At 49.5% G+C, this 14197-nt stretch overlaps 2 protein-coding genes, 1 long non-coding RNA gene and 2 other non-coding genes across 12 annotated transcripts in view; 4 read left to right on the forward strand and 1 right to left on the reverse strand.

The window, feature by feature from the left end:
- Window positions 1-5374, forward strand: ATP5F1B (ATP synthase F1 subunit beta). Its single transcript, NM_175796.3, has 10 exons — window positions 1-146; window positions 612-794; window positions 1037-1211; window positions 1728-1849; window positions 2095-2279; window positions 2782-2940; window positions 3031-3153; window positions 3769-3981; window positions 4362-4563; window positions 5112-5374. The coding sequence occupies exons 1-10, from the start codon at window positions 20-22 to the stop codon at window positions 5207-5209; spliced, it is 1587 nt and encodes a 528-aa protein (NP_786990.1). The 5' UTR covers window positions 1-19; the 3' UTR covers window positions 5210-5374.
- LOC112446861 (small nucleolar RNA SNORD59) lies at window positions 861-935 on the forward strand. Its single transcript, XR_003034947.1, has one exon. It is a non-coding gene; the product is annotated as a small nucleolar RNA SNORD59 (small nucleolar RNA).
- LOC112446708 (uncharacterized) lies at window positions 1663-11994 on the reverse strand. Of its 3 annotated transcripts, none has more exons than XR_009494537.1 (4): window positions 9949-11994; window positions 8267-9524; window positions 6564-6672; window positions 1663-1997 (listed from the first exon to the last, which is right to left on the reverse strand). It is a non-coding gene; the product is annotated as an uncharacterized lncRNA (long non-coding RNA). The 3 variants fall into 3 exon arrangements; XR_009494538.1 differs by having other exon boundaries at window positions 9436-9524; window positions 9949-10702; XR_009494536.1 differs by having other exon boundaries at window positions 6564-9524.
- MIR677 (microRNA mir-677) lies at window positions 1937-2002 on the forward strand. Its single transcript, NR_030902.1, has one exon. It is a non-coding gene; the product is annotated as a microRNA mir-677 (primary transcript).
- BAZ2A (bromodomain adjacent to zinc finger domain 2A) overlaps window positions 7120-14197 on the forward strand; it is a 34989-nt gene continuing 27911 nt past the window's right edge. For 2 of the 6 annotated variants that reach the window (XM_059886248.1, XM_024991573.2), the window contains exon 1: window positions 7120-7286. In XM_059886248.1, coding sequence (XP_059742231.1) covers window positions 7283-7286 — 4 coding nt within the window. In that variant the 5' untranslated portion in view covers window positions 7120-7282. Of the gene's footprint in view, window positions 7287-11990; window positions 12075-12510; window positions 12703-14197 lie in introns of those variants that run through there. The other 4 variants (XM_059886250.1, XM_024991572.2, XM_059886249.1 and 1 more) reach the window with 3 other exon arrangements.

Raw genomic sequence — 14197 nt, forward strand, 5'->3', positions numbered from 1 at the left:
TCTCCACCCGGGCTCCGCCATGTTGGGACTTGTGGGTCGTGTGGTTGCTGCCTCGGCCTCCGGGGCCTTGCGGGGACTCAGCCCTTCAGCGCCGCTACCGCAAGCCCAGCTTTTACTGCGGGCCGCTCCTGCAGCGCTCCAGCCTGGTAAGTGCCTTGCTCTAGCAGCTGGGTTCGCTTCTGTCGTCCCATGACCTTGAGCCTGGGGCCAATAGTTGCTCCGGCCTGAGGGATCTGTGGTGCTAGAAGGACGCCAGGGCTAGCGCCCTGCCCTCTAACGGCGGAAGAACAAGAACAGGGACAATGTAATTCCGTCTTATTTTGGAAGAGGGGCGCTGTGTGACGTAATAGTGCGAGCAGGTGCATTGACCTTCCCGTGAAATGGGGGCACTGCTCGCGCTCTCGAATAATGGAGTTTTGTGCATGAGGATGGGAAGATGGTGCAGGCTCGCGCTCCGTTTCCAGCGCGGCCCTCCCTCTGGACCCGCCTTCCGTGCAAGCGGAAGGGGGCCGGGCCTGGGCTGCGTTCACTAGTCCTTGTGAGTTAAGTCCGGGCGTCCGATGACCTTTAACTGTCCTAACCTCAACTTAAACATCTTTTTTGTCGGTTAGCCAGAGACTATGCCGCTCAAGCATCTCCATCGCCAAAGGCCGGCGCCACCACTGGGCGCATCGTGGCGGTCATTGGTGCAGTGGTGGACGTCCAGTTTGATGAGGGACTGCCTCCCATCCTAAATGCCCTGGAGGTGCAAGGCAGGGAGACCAGGCTGGTTTTGGAGGTGGCCCAGCATTTGGGTAAGTAGAATTTGTTAGGAATAGTAAAGATCTTGTTCGACCCAAATATCCCTCAAAACCAGGCTGTCTTCTATGATGATTTTATCAAAATGACTTTCGTTCTTCTGAGTTTGCTGAAGCCACATTTAGGTACTGAGAAGAAGTCTTGGTTGACTTAGTGTTTAATGCCAGCTACAACTTAATTAAATACCACGAAGCCAGTTTGTCCTTCTGTGTAATCCTGCAATGCTTATATCTGACAGGTGAGAGCACAGTAAGGACCATTGCTATGGATGGTACAGAAGGCTTGGTTAGAGGTCAGAAAGTCCTGGATTCTGGTGCACCAATCAGAATTCCTGTTGGCCCTGAGACCTTGGGTAGAATCATGAACGTCATTGGAGAACCTATTGATGAGAGGGGTCCCATCAAAACCAAGCAGTAAGTATTCCTGTTGTTGTATCTACACACAAAGGAACTTTTTCCTAGCAGTTTTATACATTAAGGTGGCACCATCTACTATAGCAGACTTTTTCTGCAGAGAATCCCTAAAATGCTGCTCTAGTCATTTCTTTAAACCACACAATGCAATTTCTTATGAAGAAAATGAATGATGCAGAAAATCTGATTATAAAAAAGAAAACTGAACTCCATAGGTTGATTATTTCAGTTCATCTTAATACCAGTGGTGTTTGTATTTCATATTGGTATGTGAAGAAGTGCTGTTTAGATTCTGTAAAAGGAAAACTTCATGACAGAGTTGTCAGGGAATGGGATTATTGCTTCCTGAGATAATGAAATTCCTTTTATTGGCAGAGTATTTGGGCTCGATGGTGGGTGGTAATTTGTCTAGAGTGTTATATAAAAGATGAGACTGAGTAAAGGGTTAGGCTTGAGAACTGAGAAGAACTTTTTAATAAGATGAATAGACACTGATCTTCTCATCTGCCTTTACAGATTTGCTGCTATTCATGCTGAGGCTCCTGAATTCGTGGAGATGAGTGTTGAACAAGAAATTCTGGTTACTGGTATTAAGGTTGTAGATCTGCTGGCTCCATATGCCAAGGGTGGCAAAATTGGTATGTTAAATGACAGGTAGATATTTTCCAAACCTAATGTGGGAAACAAATCCTACCATGTTATGAGTGGGTACTGAGATAACGTCCCTCACTGATGAGCAGCTTCTGACTTTCGTTCTTCTGAGTTTGCTGAAGCCAGATGCCATTTCTGAGAAGGGAAAAGATGGAAAGAAACAAAATTTTTTTTTGGAGTTTGCTTTTATGGAAATGAAATTCTTAATTTGTTTTTTCTCAACCTCATGTAGGGCTTTTTGGTGGTGCTGGAGTCGGCAAGACAGTACTGATCATGGAGTTAATCAACAATGTTGCCAAAGCCCATGGTGGTTACTCTGTGTTTGCTGGTGTTGGTGAAAGGACCCGTGAGGGCAATGACTTATACCATGAAATGATTGAGTCTGGTGTTATCAACTTAAAAGATGCTACCTCTAAGGTGAGCACTGAGCTGATGTCCGTGTAAGTAGTGTCAGGAAACTGTTGAAGTTGACTTGTTTTGTATTTTCATTTTATTGTCCTAGGACCTACAAAGGAAAGTTCTATCAGTATTTTCCCCTGTTTCTAATACACTCATGTACATTGCGTTTTCCTTTTTAATATTAGAAAACATTTCTTGGGTTTTTGTTTTTTTGATATATAGACCCATCATTTGAAAGCTAATTCTGGGGACATTAAACATGGTTCTTAATGTCTCAACCCTATTTTGTGCCTTTCACATATTTACAGTTTATTTCCTTCCTGCCAGAAGAATGCCTCAGTAGTAAAAGAACTTATCTTTTGTTTTGAACTGCAGCTCTAAAAGGAAAAGGAAATTTATGAACAAAAATCTAGACACCTGAGGAGGAGGGTTTTCTGGTAGTTTCTCTGATTTGGTGACCTTGGATAGATGACTTTCACACTCCTCTGCCAGGATTTCTGATTGTTTATAATTGCTGCAGGTAGCGCTGGTGTACGGTCAAATGAATGAACCACCTGGTGCTCGGGCCCGGGTTGCTCTGACTGGGCTGACTGTAGCTGAGTACTTCAGAGACCAAGAAGGTCAAGATGTGTTGCTGTTTATTGATAACATCTTTCGCTTCACCCAGGCTGGCTCAGAGGTAGGCTTGGGAGAATTTGGTTCATTTGACCTTTCTACGGAATGATGCGGATAAGGCTAGGGATATGGTTTTTCTTTTTTTTTTCCCCAGGTGTCTGCTTTATTGGGCAGAATCCCTTCTGCTGTGGGTTATCAGCCTACCCTGGCCACTGACATGGGTACCATGCAGGAAAGAATCACCACCACCAAAAAGGGATCTATCACCTCTGTACAGGTGAGAACAGTTAAATGGATGAAGGTCTAATTTGTGTAAAGGCATGTACAGAGGTATAAAATCTTGTTACTTTTTTAAGTAAGTACTGGAGCTTAATATTTAAAATTCTGTGTGTGCATGTTAAAGACGCTAAAAGATTAAGAAACCACTCATCTGAACTAATTGAAGGTGTATATGTAAATGTAGATCACAAAATAGTGGTTTCCAACCTGAAGAGAACTTTGAAGTGAGCTTTAAATATGTACTACACTGGCTACTACAATTTTCAAATATATGTAGATGGTATATATAGTAAAATGATCAAAAACTTTGTCTAAATTTTTTTAACTTTCATGATTCATTTTCCTGATATAGTAGGGCGAGTGTTTTGGTTTAGAGTTAAAAAGTGGGATGAAGAACAAAAGGAGTAACAATGAAAATTCTTCCATCACAGCTTGGAGGAACCAGATAATATGTAACCACTAATACTCTGCATTAGGAATGTAAGAGTCTCCTTTGGACTCTTGAATATTGAGAAGATAGAGTAACATAATGAGGAGGGGTCAGAAAGGGGGATGGTTTAAGTAGAATTACTTGGCTTCCTGCTGCTCTTAATGGGTTCTTGATTCACTTTAGGCTATCTATGTGCCTGCTGATGACTTGACGGATCCTGCCCCGGCCACTACCTTTGCCCATTTGGATGCTACCACTGTGTTGTCCCGTGCTATTGCTGAGCTGGGCATCTATCCAGCTGTGGATCCTTTGGACTCCACGTCTCGCATCATGGATCCCAACATTGTTGGCAGTGAGCATTATGATGTTGCCCGTGGGGTGCAAAAGATTCTGCAGGTGAGATCAGTGGCCATAAAGTCATAGAGGGAATTTGGGGACTATATTAGGACAAGATCTTCCTGGAAATTTGTGTGATTTGCTTTAGAGCAAGGAAAGAAGAGACTAGAATTCCTAGTGAGTGTTAATGAGGTCTCCTGAGTTTTCAGGTTTGGAGTTTTTTATAACAGCACCGGATAGATTCAGAGTAGGGGAAACAAGATACCAATCTTAGCTGAGGGCCCTCATGTAACTGATTTGTTTCAGTTAAGTGCAGTAAAGTGCTAAAATGCTCTATACAAAGCTCATTGTGAATATAAAGTTGTATTAACCCTTAAGTTTTGTCCAGATTTGAGGAATGTAAATATTTACTTGGCCTCTCTAATCTTGTTTTTTCATAGGACTACAAATCCCTCCAGGACATCATTGCTATCCTGGGTATGGATGAACTTTCTGAAGAAGATAAGTTAACTGTGTCTCGTGCACGGAAAATCCAGCGTTTCTTGTCTCAGCCATTCCAGGTGGCTGAGGTCTTTACTGGTCATTTGGGGAAGCTGGTACCCCTCAAGGAGACCATCAAAGGATTCCAGCAGATTTTGGCAGGTGAGATTTCCAGTATAAGGCTGAACATAAAGTGGCATAGAAGCTGAACTCCCTTAAATGCTGTGCTGTGTTCCTGTTCAAGGAACCATCAAGCAATATATATTGTGCCTAATTACATAATTTATATATGAAAATAAGTTATTCTCCGTCAATTTTCTTTGAAAATACCATCTGAGAGTGAGCCTTAGATTTAGTGAGTCTTAGTTTTCAGTGCCAGCTACTCTTCTAAGTGAATTATAACATCCTTATAAAGAAGGCATTATTATCCTATTTTACACATTAGGAAGCTTGAAGCGTGGAAAGTTTAACTGGCCCCATTATCATACAGCCAGAAAGAATTTGAACCTGAGTTATGTGACTCCAGACCATATATTCTTAATCTGTACTGTAGCATTTCTTGTAAATTGTGAGGCGAGTTTAAGAAAAGAACCTAAGATGACAGGATTTCATCACGTTCTGACTGGTGGCCTCAAGTGGTGAGGTATGTAACCACTGTAGAAGTTAATATCCTTCACTTCTCACCAGTTGGATTTTTTTTTTCCATATAGGTGAATATGACCATCTCCCAGAACAGGCCTTCTATATGGTGGGACCCATTGAAGAAGCTGTGGCAAAAGCTGATAAGTTGGCTGAAGAGCACTCATGAGGGGGTCCTTTTGGCAAATTAAGCACTCATCCTCCATGGTGTCCCTCTCCTCGCCCCTAATCCGGAAATCGCAGTTTTCTCTGTAGGCCACGTGAGGGCCTTGATTGAAGACATTGTGTTCTGTCTGAAGAATATTTAAGGTTTCCAATAAAATGTATATCCCTCAACATCTGTCTGTTTTTCTTGGTCCTGACAACACAGCCAGTACTGAAGTTTTTAATAGTATTTTAGAAAATGGGGTCATCCAAAAAGAAAAGCCATTGTCTTGCATTGTTGAATAGTTGAGTCTTGTGAAGGGGTTTCCTGGGAATGATGGGATCCTAATAGGGCCTCATTTTTGGCCCTTTTATGTCATTTTTCAAGTTGAGTTTTGCTTCTTAAATATGTAGTGCAGTCCTACTTTTTTAAAAAGCAAAAGAATTTTTAGAACATTTTGGGGAAAATGGGTTTAGAAATCACTGCTATTCTAAGAGAAGGCACAGATCAGTCAGTGAATTAAATTTTTTGGAAATGATGCATGTTCTGAGGGATTAAGACTGAGTCAAAAGGGCTGTCTTCTATTACCACCATTTTTTTCAGAAGGTGTCCCTGACTACTACCTCCTAACATATTCTGGGCAAGACTTGTATGTCTGATTCCTTGCGGCAATGCAGAATATAAAGTTCCTTAAGGCCTATTTTGAGGTTTGCTAAAATTCCTTAAGAAAATTGGGGAAAAAATGTTACAGGAAGAGTAATTTTCAGAGACTTCCCTGGTGGTCCAGCAGTTGACCCCTACCACTGTAGGGGGTGCAAGTTCTGTCCCAGGTTGGGGAACTAAGGTCCACATACCCTGTGGTGTGGCCAAAATAAATTGTTTTAAGAGGTAATTTTCAGGGTTGTTGGGCTTGAGTTTCTGAGCTAAATAATGGAATGTAGACAATCTTCCCTTCATTTTAGGCTTCATTTAGGCAAGGATTACAAGAACAGCCACCTAACAAGTGCCTGTTAAAGTGCAAGGTTGGATTTGGTGCCCCTTAGGTGTTCCCTTCGATATTTTTTTGTAGGCCCAGACCCAGACCCATCTGCCCTCTGGTGGTAGGACTGAAGGCTCTGCAAGAACTGATCTCACCATTTTGAAATCCATGAAGGCCATTTGCTGGGATATGGTTCTTTGCTAATGACTGTTTACATACCAGCTGGGGGTTTTGTCCTAAGGAGGAGGCTGAATCTATAAGCTCCACCCTGAGGCTTTCAAGTTGGGTAAAAGCAGGGCAGGATAAACTGAGATCCCAATTCAGAGGCCCCTGGGGGCTGAAGGTTGGGGAGGGGCCCTGGGAGAGGTGCCAGGGGTGGAGTAGGGGCCTTTAAGTTACCTCCCATCTGCCTCTGACGTCCTTGGCACCAGCCTGTCCTGTGTCGCGGTTTGGCCGGAAGGTGGAGCCCATGAGCCGCCTGTGCTCAGTAGTTTGCCTCTAGGAAAGCCTGGATTTGGGGAAATGCTGAGTTATGGGGGTGTGGGCACATCCTCTAGGTTTTGACTCTGGAATGGGTAAGAAGCTGACACAGAAGTCCCCGAGCTACGGGTCCACCCTCTCTGCTCTGTTTTCCCATGTTATCTAGATGCAGAAAGACCTAGGAACTGTGATTCTAAAGGTGGTTTCTCCCATACTTCTACCCCTCCCCCCACACATTTCTGTCTCTTAGCATTCATCGAGAACCTTCTCCTCACTAGCTGCAACTATTTATTTCCTTCCCCCTTCACCACTCCTGGTACCACGCCACTAGGGTGTCAACACAGATCTAACCTTCCTCCATATTTCTCCTGGTTCGGCCCTGTCCTCACCGCCTCCTCCCTCTCCACCCAGAGAAAGCCCCGCCCCTCCCTCCTCCCTCCCCACCCCAGTCTGTCACACAGGGACATCACCCTACAGCAGTTCAGGCTGTGGTTCGCAGGAAGCATACATTGGCTTTTTGATTCGTGCTAGTTCCCAGCTCATAGTTTGGGAGGATCTAACACCAGCCTGCACGTGAAGGGGGAACCAAGGACAGTGAGGAGCTGGTGGTCCCAGCCCTGGAGCCCTGCCAGCCTGACATGAGTAAGTATGAGGACCAGCCCCCGGGAAGGCCTGAGGGATGCCTACCTTCCTCCCTGGCTGACTCAGCAGGGGTGGGGCCTAACCTTTGCTCTTCTGGGGGGAGAAGGAGGGGAAACCAGACTATAGGGGCACAGGACTCAGCTGGTGAGGCTGCTGACCAAGGGATCGTCAGCGTTGGCAAGCACCAGCCTCAGGGAAGAGCCTGGACTGCCCCTTAAGTGGGGGCTTCCTCCCCGCCCCACTCCCGCCCCTTCAACCCCCCAGTCCCTTGTGCCTCCCCATTAAGCTGCTGGGATTCAAGAAATATTTTACAGCACTCATTGGTGGCCTCCCCTTTAAAGTAAAGCCCACTTCTGGTCACGTTGGAGAATTTTTAAGGTGCCTCTCCCTCTATTTTTTCCCAGGCCTTTTTAAGTCCCTGTCTTCTTTCCTCCCCCACCCCGACCCACCACCAGGTGGGGGCTGCACTGAGCAGCTGCTTCCTGTTGCCCCAGAGGTTGCTGCAAGGGTGGCGGTGGTTGGGGGAAAACTGAACTAGAATAAAGCCGATTCTCACGGTCCCACATCAGCTTCATCAGCGCAGCTACTGGCGGCCCCCCACGCTCCAGTCACTGAGAGACAGGGAGAGGCAAGACTGAGATTGAAAGGCCTAGGAGGTCTTTGCCCTCGTGGCTTCCTGATTCCAGAAGCTTTTACACTTGGGTAGTGCCGGGGGAAGGAGGCTGCGTCTCCCCGCAGCGGTAGGGCTTGAGCTTCCGAGGAGTTGAACCTGTTCACCTAGTAGGGCCGCTGTGCGTTACCCGCAGCAGGCTCGGCCGTGAGTTTCCTCTCGGACACCTCTCTATTCCTCCGGAGTCCTTGTGACTCTCACTGCCTTCCTGGCCCTCCTTTGTGAAGAGATCTCGGCCGGTGTCTCCCGGAGCGCGGGTAGAGCTATCCCAGGTCCTCCAGTTCTAACCCACCACCATCCCCCACTTCACCGCAGAAGTTTCTGTCTCTTCTTCCTGGGGATCTGTTCTCTTCCTCCATCTGGGATTCTTCCTGGTTCTGGCCCCTAGGAGACGCCAGCGGCTTCCCCCTCCCCCAGCGGATTCTTCGCGACAGCCCTACCCGAGCGCTTGTCCCTACCCCAGTAGCTCCTGCCCCTTTAAGTGCTACCTCCCCCCCCCCCGCCCCCCGCCCCGCCGGCGGCCCAGGGCTGGGGGAGGAGGCGCCGCCGCCGCCCGGCTCGGCCACCTGCGCTGCCGCTACCGCCCGGCCCTGCTCCAGGTGAGGCCTGGCACCTACGTCCGGTCCCGGAGTCCCCCGGCGGGCCGCCCCTGCAGTCTTCTACCCGGGATCCGCGCTGCCCGGGACTCAGGATCTGATCCTCCCGCTGCGGGAGCTGCCCTTCCTCTCTCCCCCGCACTATCTACTCGCGCATTTCTCCCCTGTCCTCTGCGACCGGAATCCGGAGGCGTCTCACGCCTTTCGGCCAACCTCTCCCGGGTACCCCTCCTATTCTGGACCCAGGATCTCCCCCTCCCCCGCGCCTTCCTCGCCAGAAAAATCTCCCTTGGTCTGGATATCGCTTCCTCCCCTGTGGAACCATCGCTTTCCCACGCCATCCTAACCTCCAATGGGAGGGGGAATAACCGTCACCCCAACTCCTCTCCTTCCCCGTAGTAAGGAGGGTAGGGGTTATCATAGCCTAGAGTCACTTTCAGGCCCTGCTCCGTTTAGCCATTCAAGTTCAACTAACTCTCATCTAAAGCTTTCCTGAAGCCCTCACCATACGTCATTTCTCCGAGACTTAGGGGGTGCGATCTCAGCACCAACCCAGGTGGGAAGGGCCCTTCTAAGCTTGGGGTGGGCCAGTGGTGCCTAAGACAGCTCTTACCCCAGAGCCAGGGAATGGTGGGGGGTGGCCACCCAGAATCTTGTGATTCTGGGCTTAAGGGGCTGTTGGAGAACAGTGGATGAAGGGCTAGGACTAAGTCTCTAAGGGTGTTGGGGGTGGTGAGGAAGGCCTGGGAAGCCCGGCCTTTTCTATTCAGATGCAAAAGAAGTCCTGAGGAAATTAGGTCTTTCCCCATCCTCTTCTGAGACCAGTTTGGATAAGCTCCTTGGAGAGTTTGAAAGAAGACTGCTGAATCTGAGGGGACCATACCAATTTGGAGAGAAGAGGGATGAGGTCCTTTTGATGGCGAGAATCTGGCCTCCCCAAAATGCGGGGGGAGAAGACTGTTTTCCATTAACCTGGAGAGGAGAGTGGGACAGGTTGGAATGGTTAACAGGTTGAAGGCTATCTCCCCACTAGACCCTATTAACATATGAACCCTTCAGCCAGTGAGAGCGAGGGAGGTCTTTAATATTGATAATTATCCTATCTCCATTAGAGAATTCCCCTCTGTCCAAATCCAGCTGGGACCTTAGCTCTGCCCCTTTTCTTCTTGCCCTCCCCATTCCCCGCTGTCCCCAACACACTCCAGAATGAAGGGACAGGGTATCTGGATTTGAGTCATGTTTCACAGGCTGAGAGGGAGCTGGGTGGGGATGGGAGATGAAGGAGAGGGTGGTCAGCAGTGGTGGTTGGGGTTGAATTCCAGGAGTGCCTGGACGGGGAGAGGGAGAGGTAGAGGGATGTAAACGAATCCGCCGTCTCTTGCTTTCTGTCTCTTACCCCTCTGAGCTCCAGCCCTCTGGCTCCTCAGTGGAGCCATGCACTATGGCAGCTGACCCCAGTCAGGGTGGTACAGCAGGAACACAGGGAGGGTGAGAAAGGGAGAGCAGGTGCTAATTTCTCCCTCCCCATTCTCTTTATTACCCGCCCACTGGCCTGGCTTGTTAGAGATTCAGAATATTCTCTAGCTACTCTTCTCACAAGTTGCTGAAAAAAATGACCATTTGCCCCTTCCTGTTTCTAGTAGCTTCCTAAAGAGAGATGGGGTAGGAATCGTCCACATCTGATAGGACTGAGGAATGTCTGGGGATCTAAAGGGTCAGTCTGCCCTCTGTCATCTGGATGTGGGGGAGAAGCACAGCTGCTCTTTGGGGTGGCTTCTGGCAAGAAGGAAACACCCAGCTGTTGGCATATTGACACCCCAGCCTCATCCTTACTCAAAGAGCAAGGAAGACCTCTGATTAGAAGGGACGAGGAGGGGTCTCATTCAAGGAGGAGGGTGATTGTAGTCTTTCTGAATCAGATGGGAAAGAATGGATCCTGCCTCACTTTCTTTTCTAATCCCGAGTAGCCCTTTCCTATCCAACACCCTTCTTCCCAACGGCTCCTGGCTGGGATAGTCCTAGGGGTTGCCCTGGAGACTAGGCCTGAGGCTCGGAAGGGGTGGGGGCAGTCAGTGGGGCACAAGAGTAACCGGCTCTTCCGGAGAGGAGTGGAGCCAGCGGGTGGGTGTGTGTGGGTGGGGGGGGGGAGGGGGCGTGGCTACACCCGTCTGACTGGAGCAGGCTCCTCCCCTGCCGCCCGCCTCCTACTGTCCTGCCCACTGATTGGGGGCGGGAGGTAGGAAGTTCGCCCTCATCTGCCCTGGAAAAGGAACAAGAGAAAAAGAAAAAGGATACCTAGCTCTCTCTCTTGTCCCTTTAGGAAGCCAGTTCCATGCCCTGAGCTCTCTTCTTCACTTGTCTTTATTTGGGGGATGGCGGAGGCATTCCTAGGCAGAAGTTTGCTGGGTCCTTCCTTTCACCAGAAGGGACCCTCCCTCTACCCTGAGTGTGATCCCTATTTACCCAGAGACTTGAAGTTAGTAGGCTTTTAGGGGTCTTGATTTTTTATTCAAGGTGACCCTATAAATTTGTTATTGAGTCGTGGAGGAGAAAAGGATTTTGATTTCTGTCTGCTCCTTCCTGCTGACAACCTATTTTTTTCAGGAGGAGAGACATCCTCCTAACCTCCTCAACCTGTCTCTGGCCTACACACTTTGAGCTTTGCTGAAGTTCACTTCCTTCTTAGCTTTTCTGAGCCATTTATTTGTTGTGGTGAATGAAGTCTGTCAAAACACAGGAAGAACTCACTTCTCTGTGGAGTAAGAAAATCCAATCTAGACTGATGGATTTGGTCCTGCCTTACTCTGGTCCCACCCAGTTTTCAGATCTTCTTCCTCCCCAGACTCCCAGAGGAAAAAAGTATTTGTTGACCCCCGCAACCTGCCAGAGTTTCATCATCCCCACTCTGAAACTGTTCCTCTTCCAGAGAATTCAGCCTGAGTTTTGCACAGTTAGGCAGTTGTTTGTAGAACTGCATTGCAATGAATTGAATAGGAATTATCTTGATGCCTGCAAAGTCTGTTGAGTTGCAAGGAAAAAAAAACCTGGTTTCTGGTCACATTTTATCCACTGTTTGACCTTGAATGAGTTGGTTACTCCCTTCAGGCCATAATTTCTTCATCTAACAAGAGAAGATTGAACTAGAAATTCTCTAAATTCTAACATCACATATGACATTGTTCTCCATTCTGGGCCTCTGCAATAGACGTTTTAGGTGATAGCTAATCTCTAGTGCTCTACTAGATTTTTCCTTCCTTCTCTCAGAAGTTTTCACATATAGCGCTATCAGAAAAAGTACTGGAACTATATAAAAAGTGGTGATTTGGGGCACCTTATTTGCTGGTCAGTTTTCCTGTTACTCCCCTGTCCCTCTGACCAGATTTAGGCTAGACTCTGGCCTTCCCTTTCTCGTCTCAAGTTTCCTTTTCTTACCCACAGGAATCTTCCTGACCCTCAGGGTCCTGCTGATGTCGCCGGGAAATTGGTGATACAGGCAGGACCGGGCTGCCATCCACGGGGCAGGTGAGTGGGCAGCAGATGGAGCTTGCCTTCTTCCACCTCTTTACCAGGATTGCATTTTTTCTAACCTTTCCGCTTCTGCACTTCCACTTTTCCACTACTTATCATGGGAAATAGCTGCCCCCGAAATGATCTCCCTCTCCTATCTCCCGCCCCGCCCCCCCTTAGGGGACTGGCACATGTCTTCGTCCTAGAAATTTGGTGTAGTCTTTGAGGTTAACCTTGGGTTCAGGGCACGCCTTTCAGTATGCTCAACGTGATGCGGGACTACCGCCCACAATGAAACAGTGCAGAGGTAGCTTACGGGTAAGCTAGGGTGACGCCGCGGCGCTAGGACCCAGATCCGGGTCAGGGAGCCGGGATGCCCGGCGCTAGGACCCGGCGGCGAAAGGCGGCTCTCTTGCGACCGCAGCTTCCCCGCCCCCTCCGGCTTCGGCTCACTCCTCCCCCGCCGGCCATGTTGGCTCCGCTCGGGCCCCGCGGTTGAGCCGCGTCCCCCTCCCCCTTCCCGGACCCCAGACCCCCTCCCCCGCGTTCCCCTCCCCTCCTGGCGCCCGGAGCGCGGCCATGTGAACCGCCCGTCCCCCGGGGAGAGACAAGCCCCGAGCCTGGCTGGACGCCGCCGCCTCAGGTCTGTTGGGAATGTGGCTGGGGGCCTGAGGGGAGGGAGCCCCGCTTTCATCCCAGGTTTCCCTCAGGGAACGGAGGCTCTGGAACCGCCTACAGCCTTGCGGGGAAGTCGTGGGGAGAGACGCCGACTTTCTAGTTAGGACCCAGCCCTGGGCGGGGGTCTTTCCGCCCAGGGGGCTGGAAGGAAAAGGGGGCTGGCCGGCCTGATGTAGACCCGGGATGGGGCGGCGGGGGCGGGAGCGAGAGGAGCTGTGGAGGCTCCCGGCGACGGCGGAGGCTGCGAGGAGGAGGCGGAGAAGCCTCCTGGCTGGTGGAGATGACTCCTGTGGGGGACTCAGGGTGGAATCCCCGGGAGGGGCTCCACCTCTTCAGAAGGGGTGGGGATTACCCGAGTGCGAAGGGTAGGTGAGGGGGTTCCCTGGACGGGTTACACACTCCGTTTGTGGGGGTTGGGGCGTTTTGGCAACGGTGAGTGGAGGTTAAGGGCTTTCCAGGGGTCTCGGGGTGTCTCCTTGGCGGAGTGGAGGGGTGGGTGCACGTTCTCTTGAGCTTGGCGAGCAGGAGCGAGCCCTGCTGGAGTGAAGCTGTGCTTGGCTTGGGGCCCTCGAGTCCAGGGAGAATCCCCCACTCCAAGGATGGGGGTTGGTAGGGCCGGTGCTGAGGCGTCCGGATTTGAGCTGGGCTTAGGGGCCGGAGGGAAGAATAAAGAGGGAACCCTTAACAAGCGGGATCCCTCTCTAAGGGGATCCCCATTTCCGTGGCAGAAAAGATGATCCCGCATTATCCCTTTCTTTCCTGAGGTCCCCAGTTTTCAGGGGAAGGCAGTGCCATCAGCAGTCATCCTTTGTAGGATTTGTTGGAGTGAGAGATTTGCATCCTTCGGGGGGCGATGCGGGGGGATAGCTTCCACCTCCATCTGTACACAAACAGCCCCTCCCCCAAGCCTCCCGCAGGAAGTGGCCGGGAAATGGCAGCTGTGCGTTTGCTGCTGCGTCTCTTGTTGTTTTGAAATGTCCATTTTAATCAGATTTGGTTTCAATTTCTGAGGCCTTCAGGCAAGCTTGGATCCTGCCAACCATGTGGTCTGAGAGTCCTTTCTTTCGACTTTTTTTTTTTTTTTCCTTTTTAGTAAACTTAATTTGTCAACTGAAAGTAGTCACTGCGGTTGCCTCACTGATCCCAATCCCCCCTCCAAAGCATCTCTGTCTCCTTGTGTGGATTTTTTTCTCCTGAGCTAGAGGTCATAGAAAATCAAACTCACTCATTCACCAGCAGGGCTACACTTTCAGTACAAGTGATGCAAATTCCCTGAGTGTAAAGAGCAGCCAGGAAGACTTGGGATCTTTTGTGGCATGAGAGTGGCTTTTGGAGATGTGTATATGAATATTAAATATATTCTTACATATGACAGTTGCTGTATTGCAGACCACTTGAGCAAGTGAGCTTGTGAAGAAGTTAATTCTGAGATGTGGAAGAAGAGGAGGGAAGGGGGAAGA

This window comes from Bos taurus, chromosome 5 (assembly GCF_002263795.3).
Source record: "Bos taurus isolate L1 Dominette 01449 registration number 42190680 breed Hereford chromosome 5, ARS-UCD2.0, whole genome shotgun sequence".
Lineage (NCBI taxonomy): Eukaryota > Metazoa > Chordata > Mammalia > Artiodactyla > Bovidae > Bos > Bos taurus.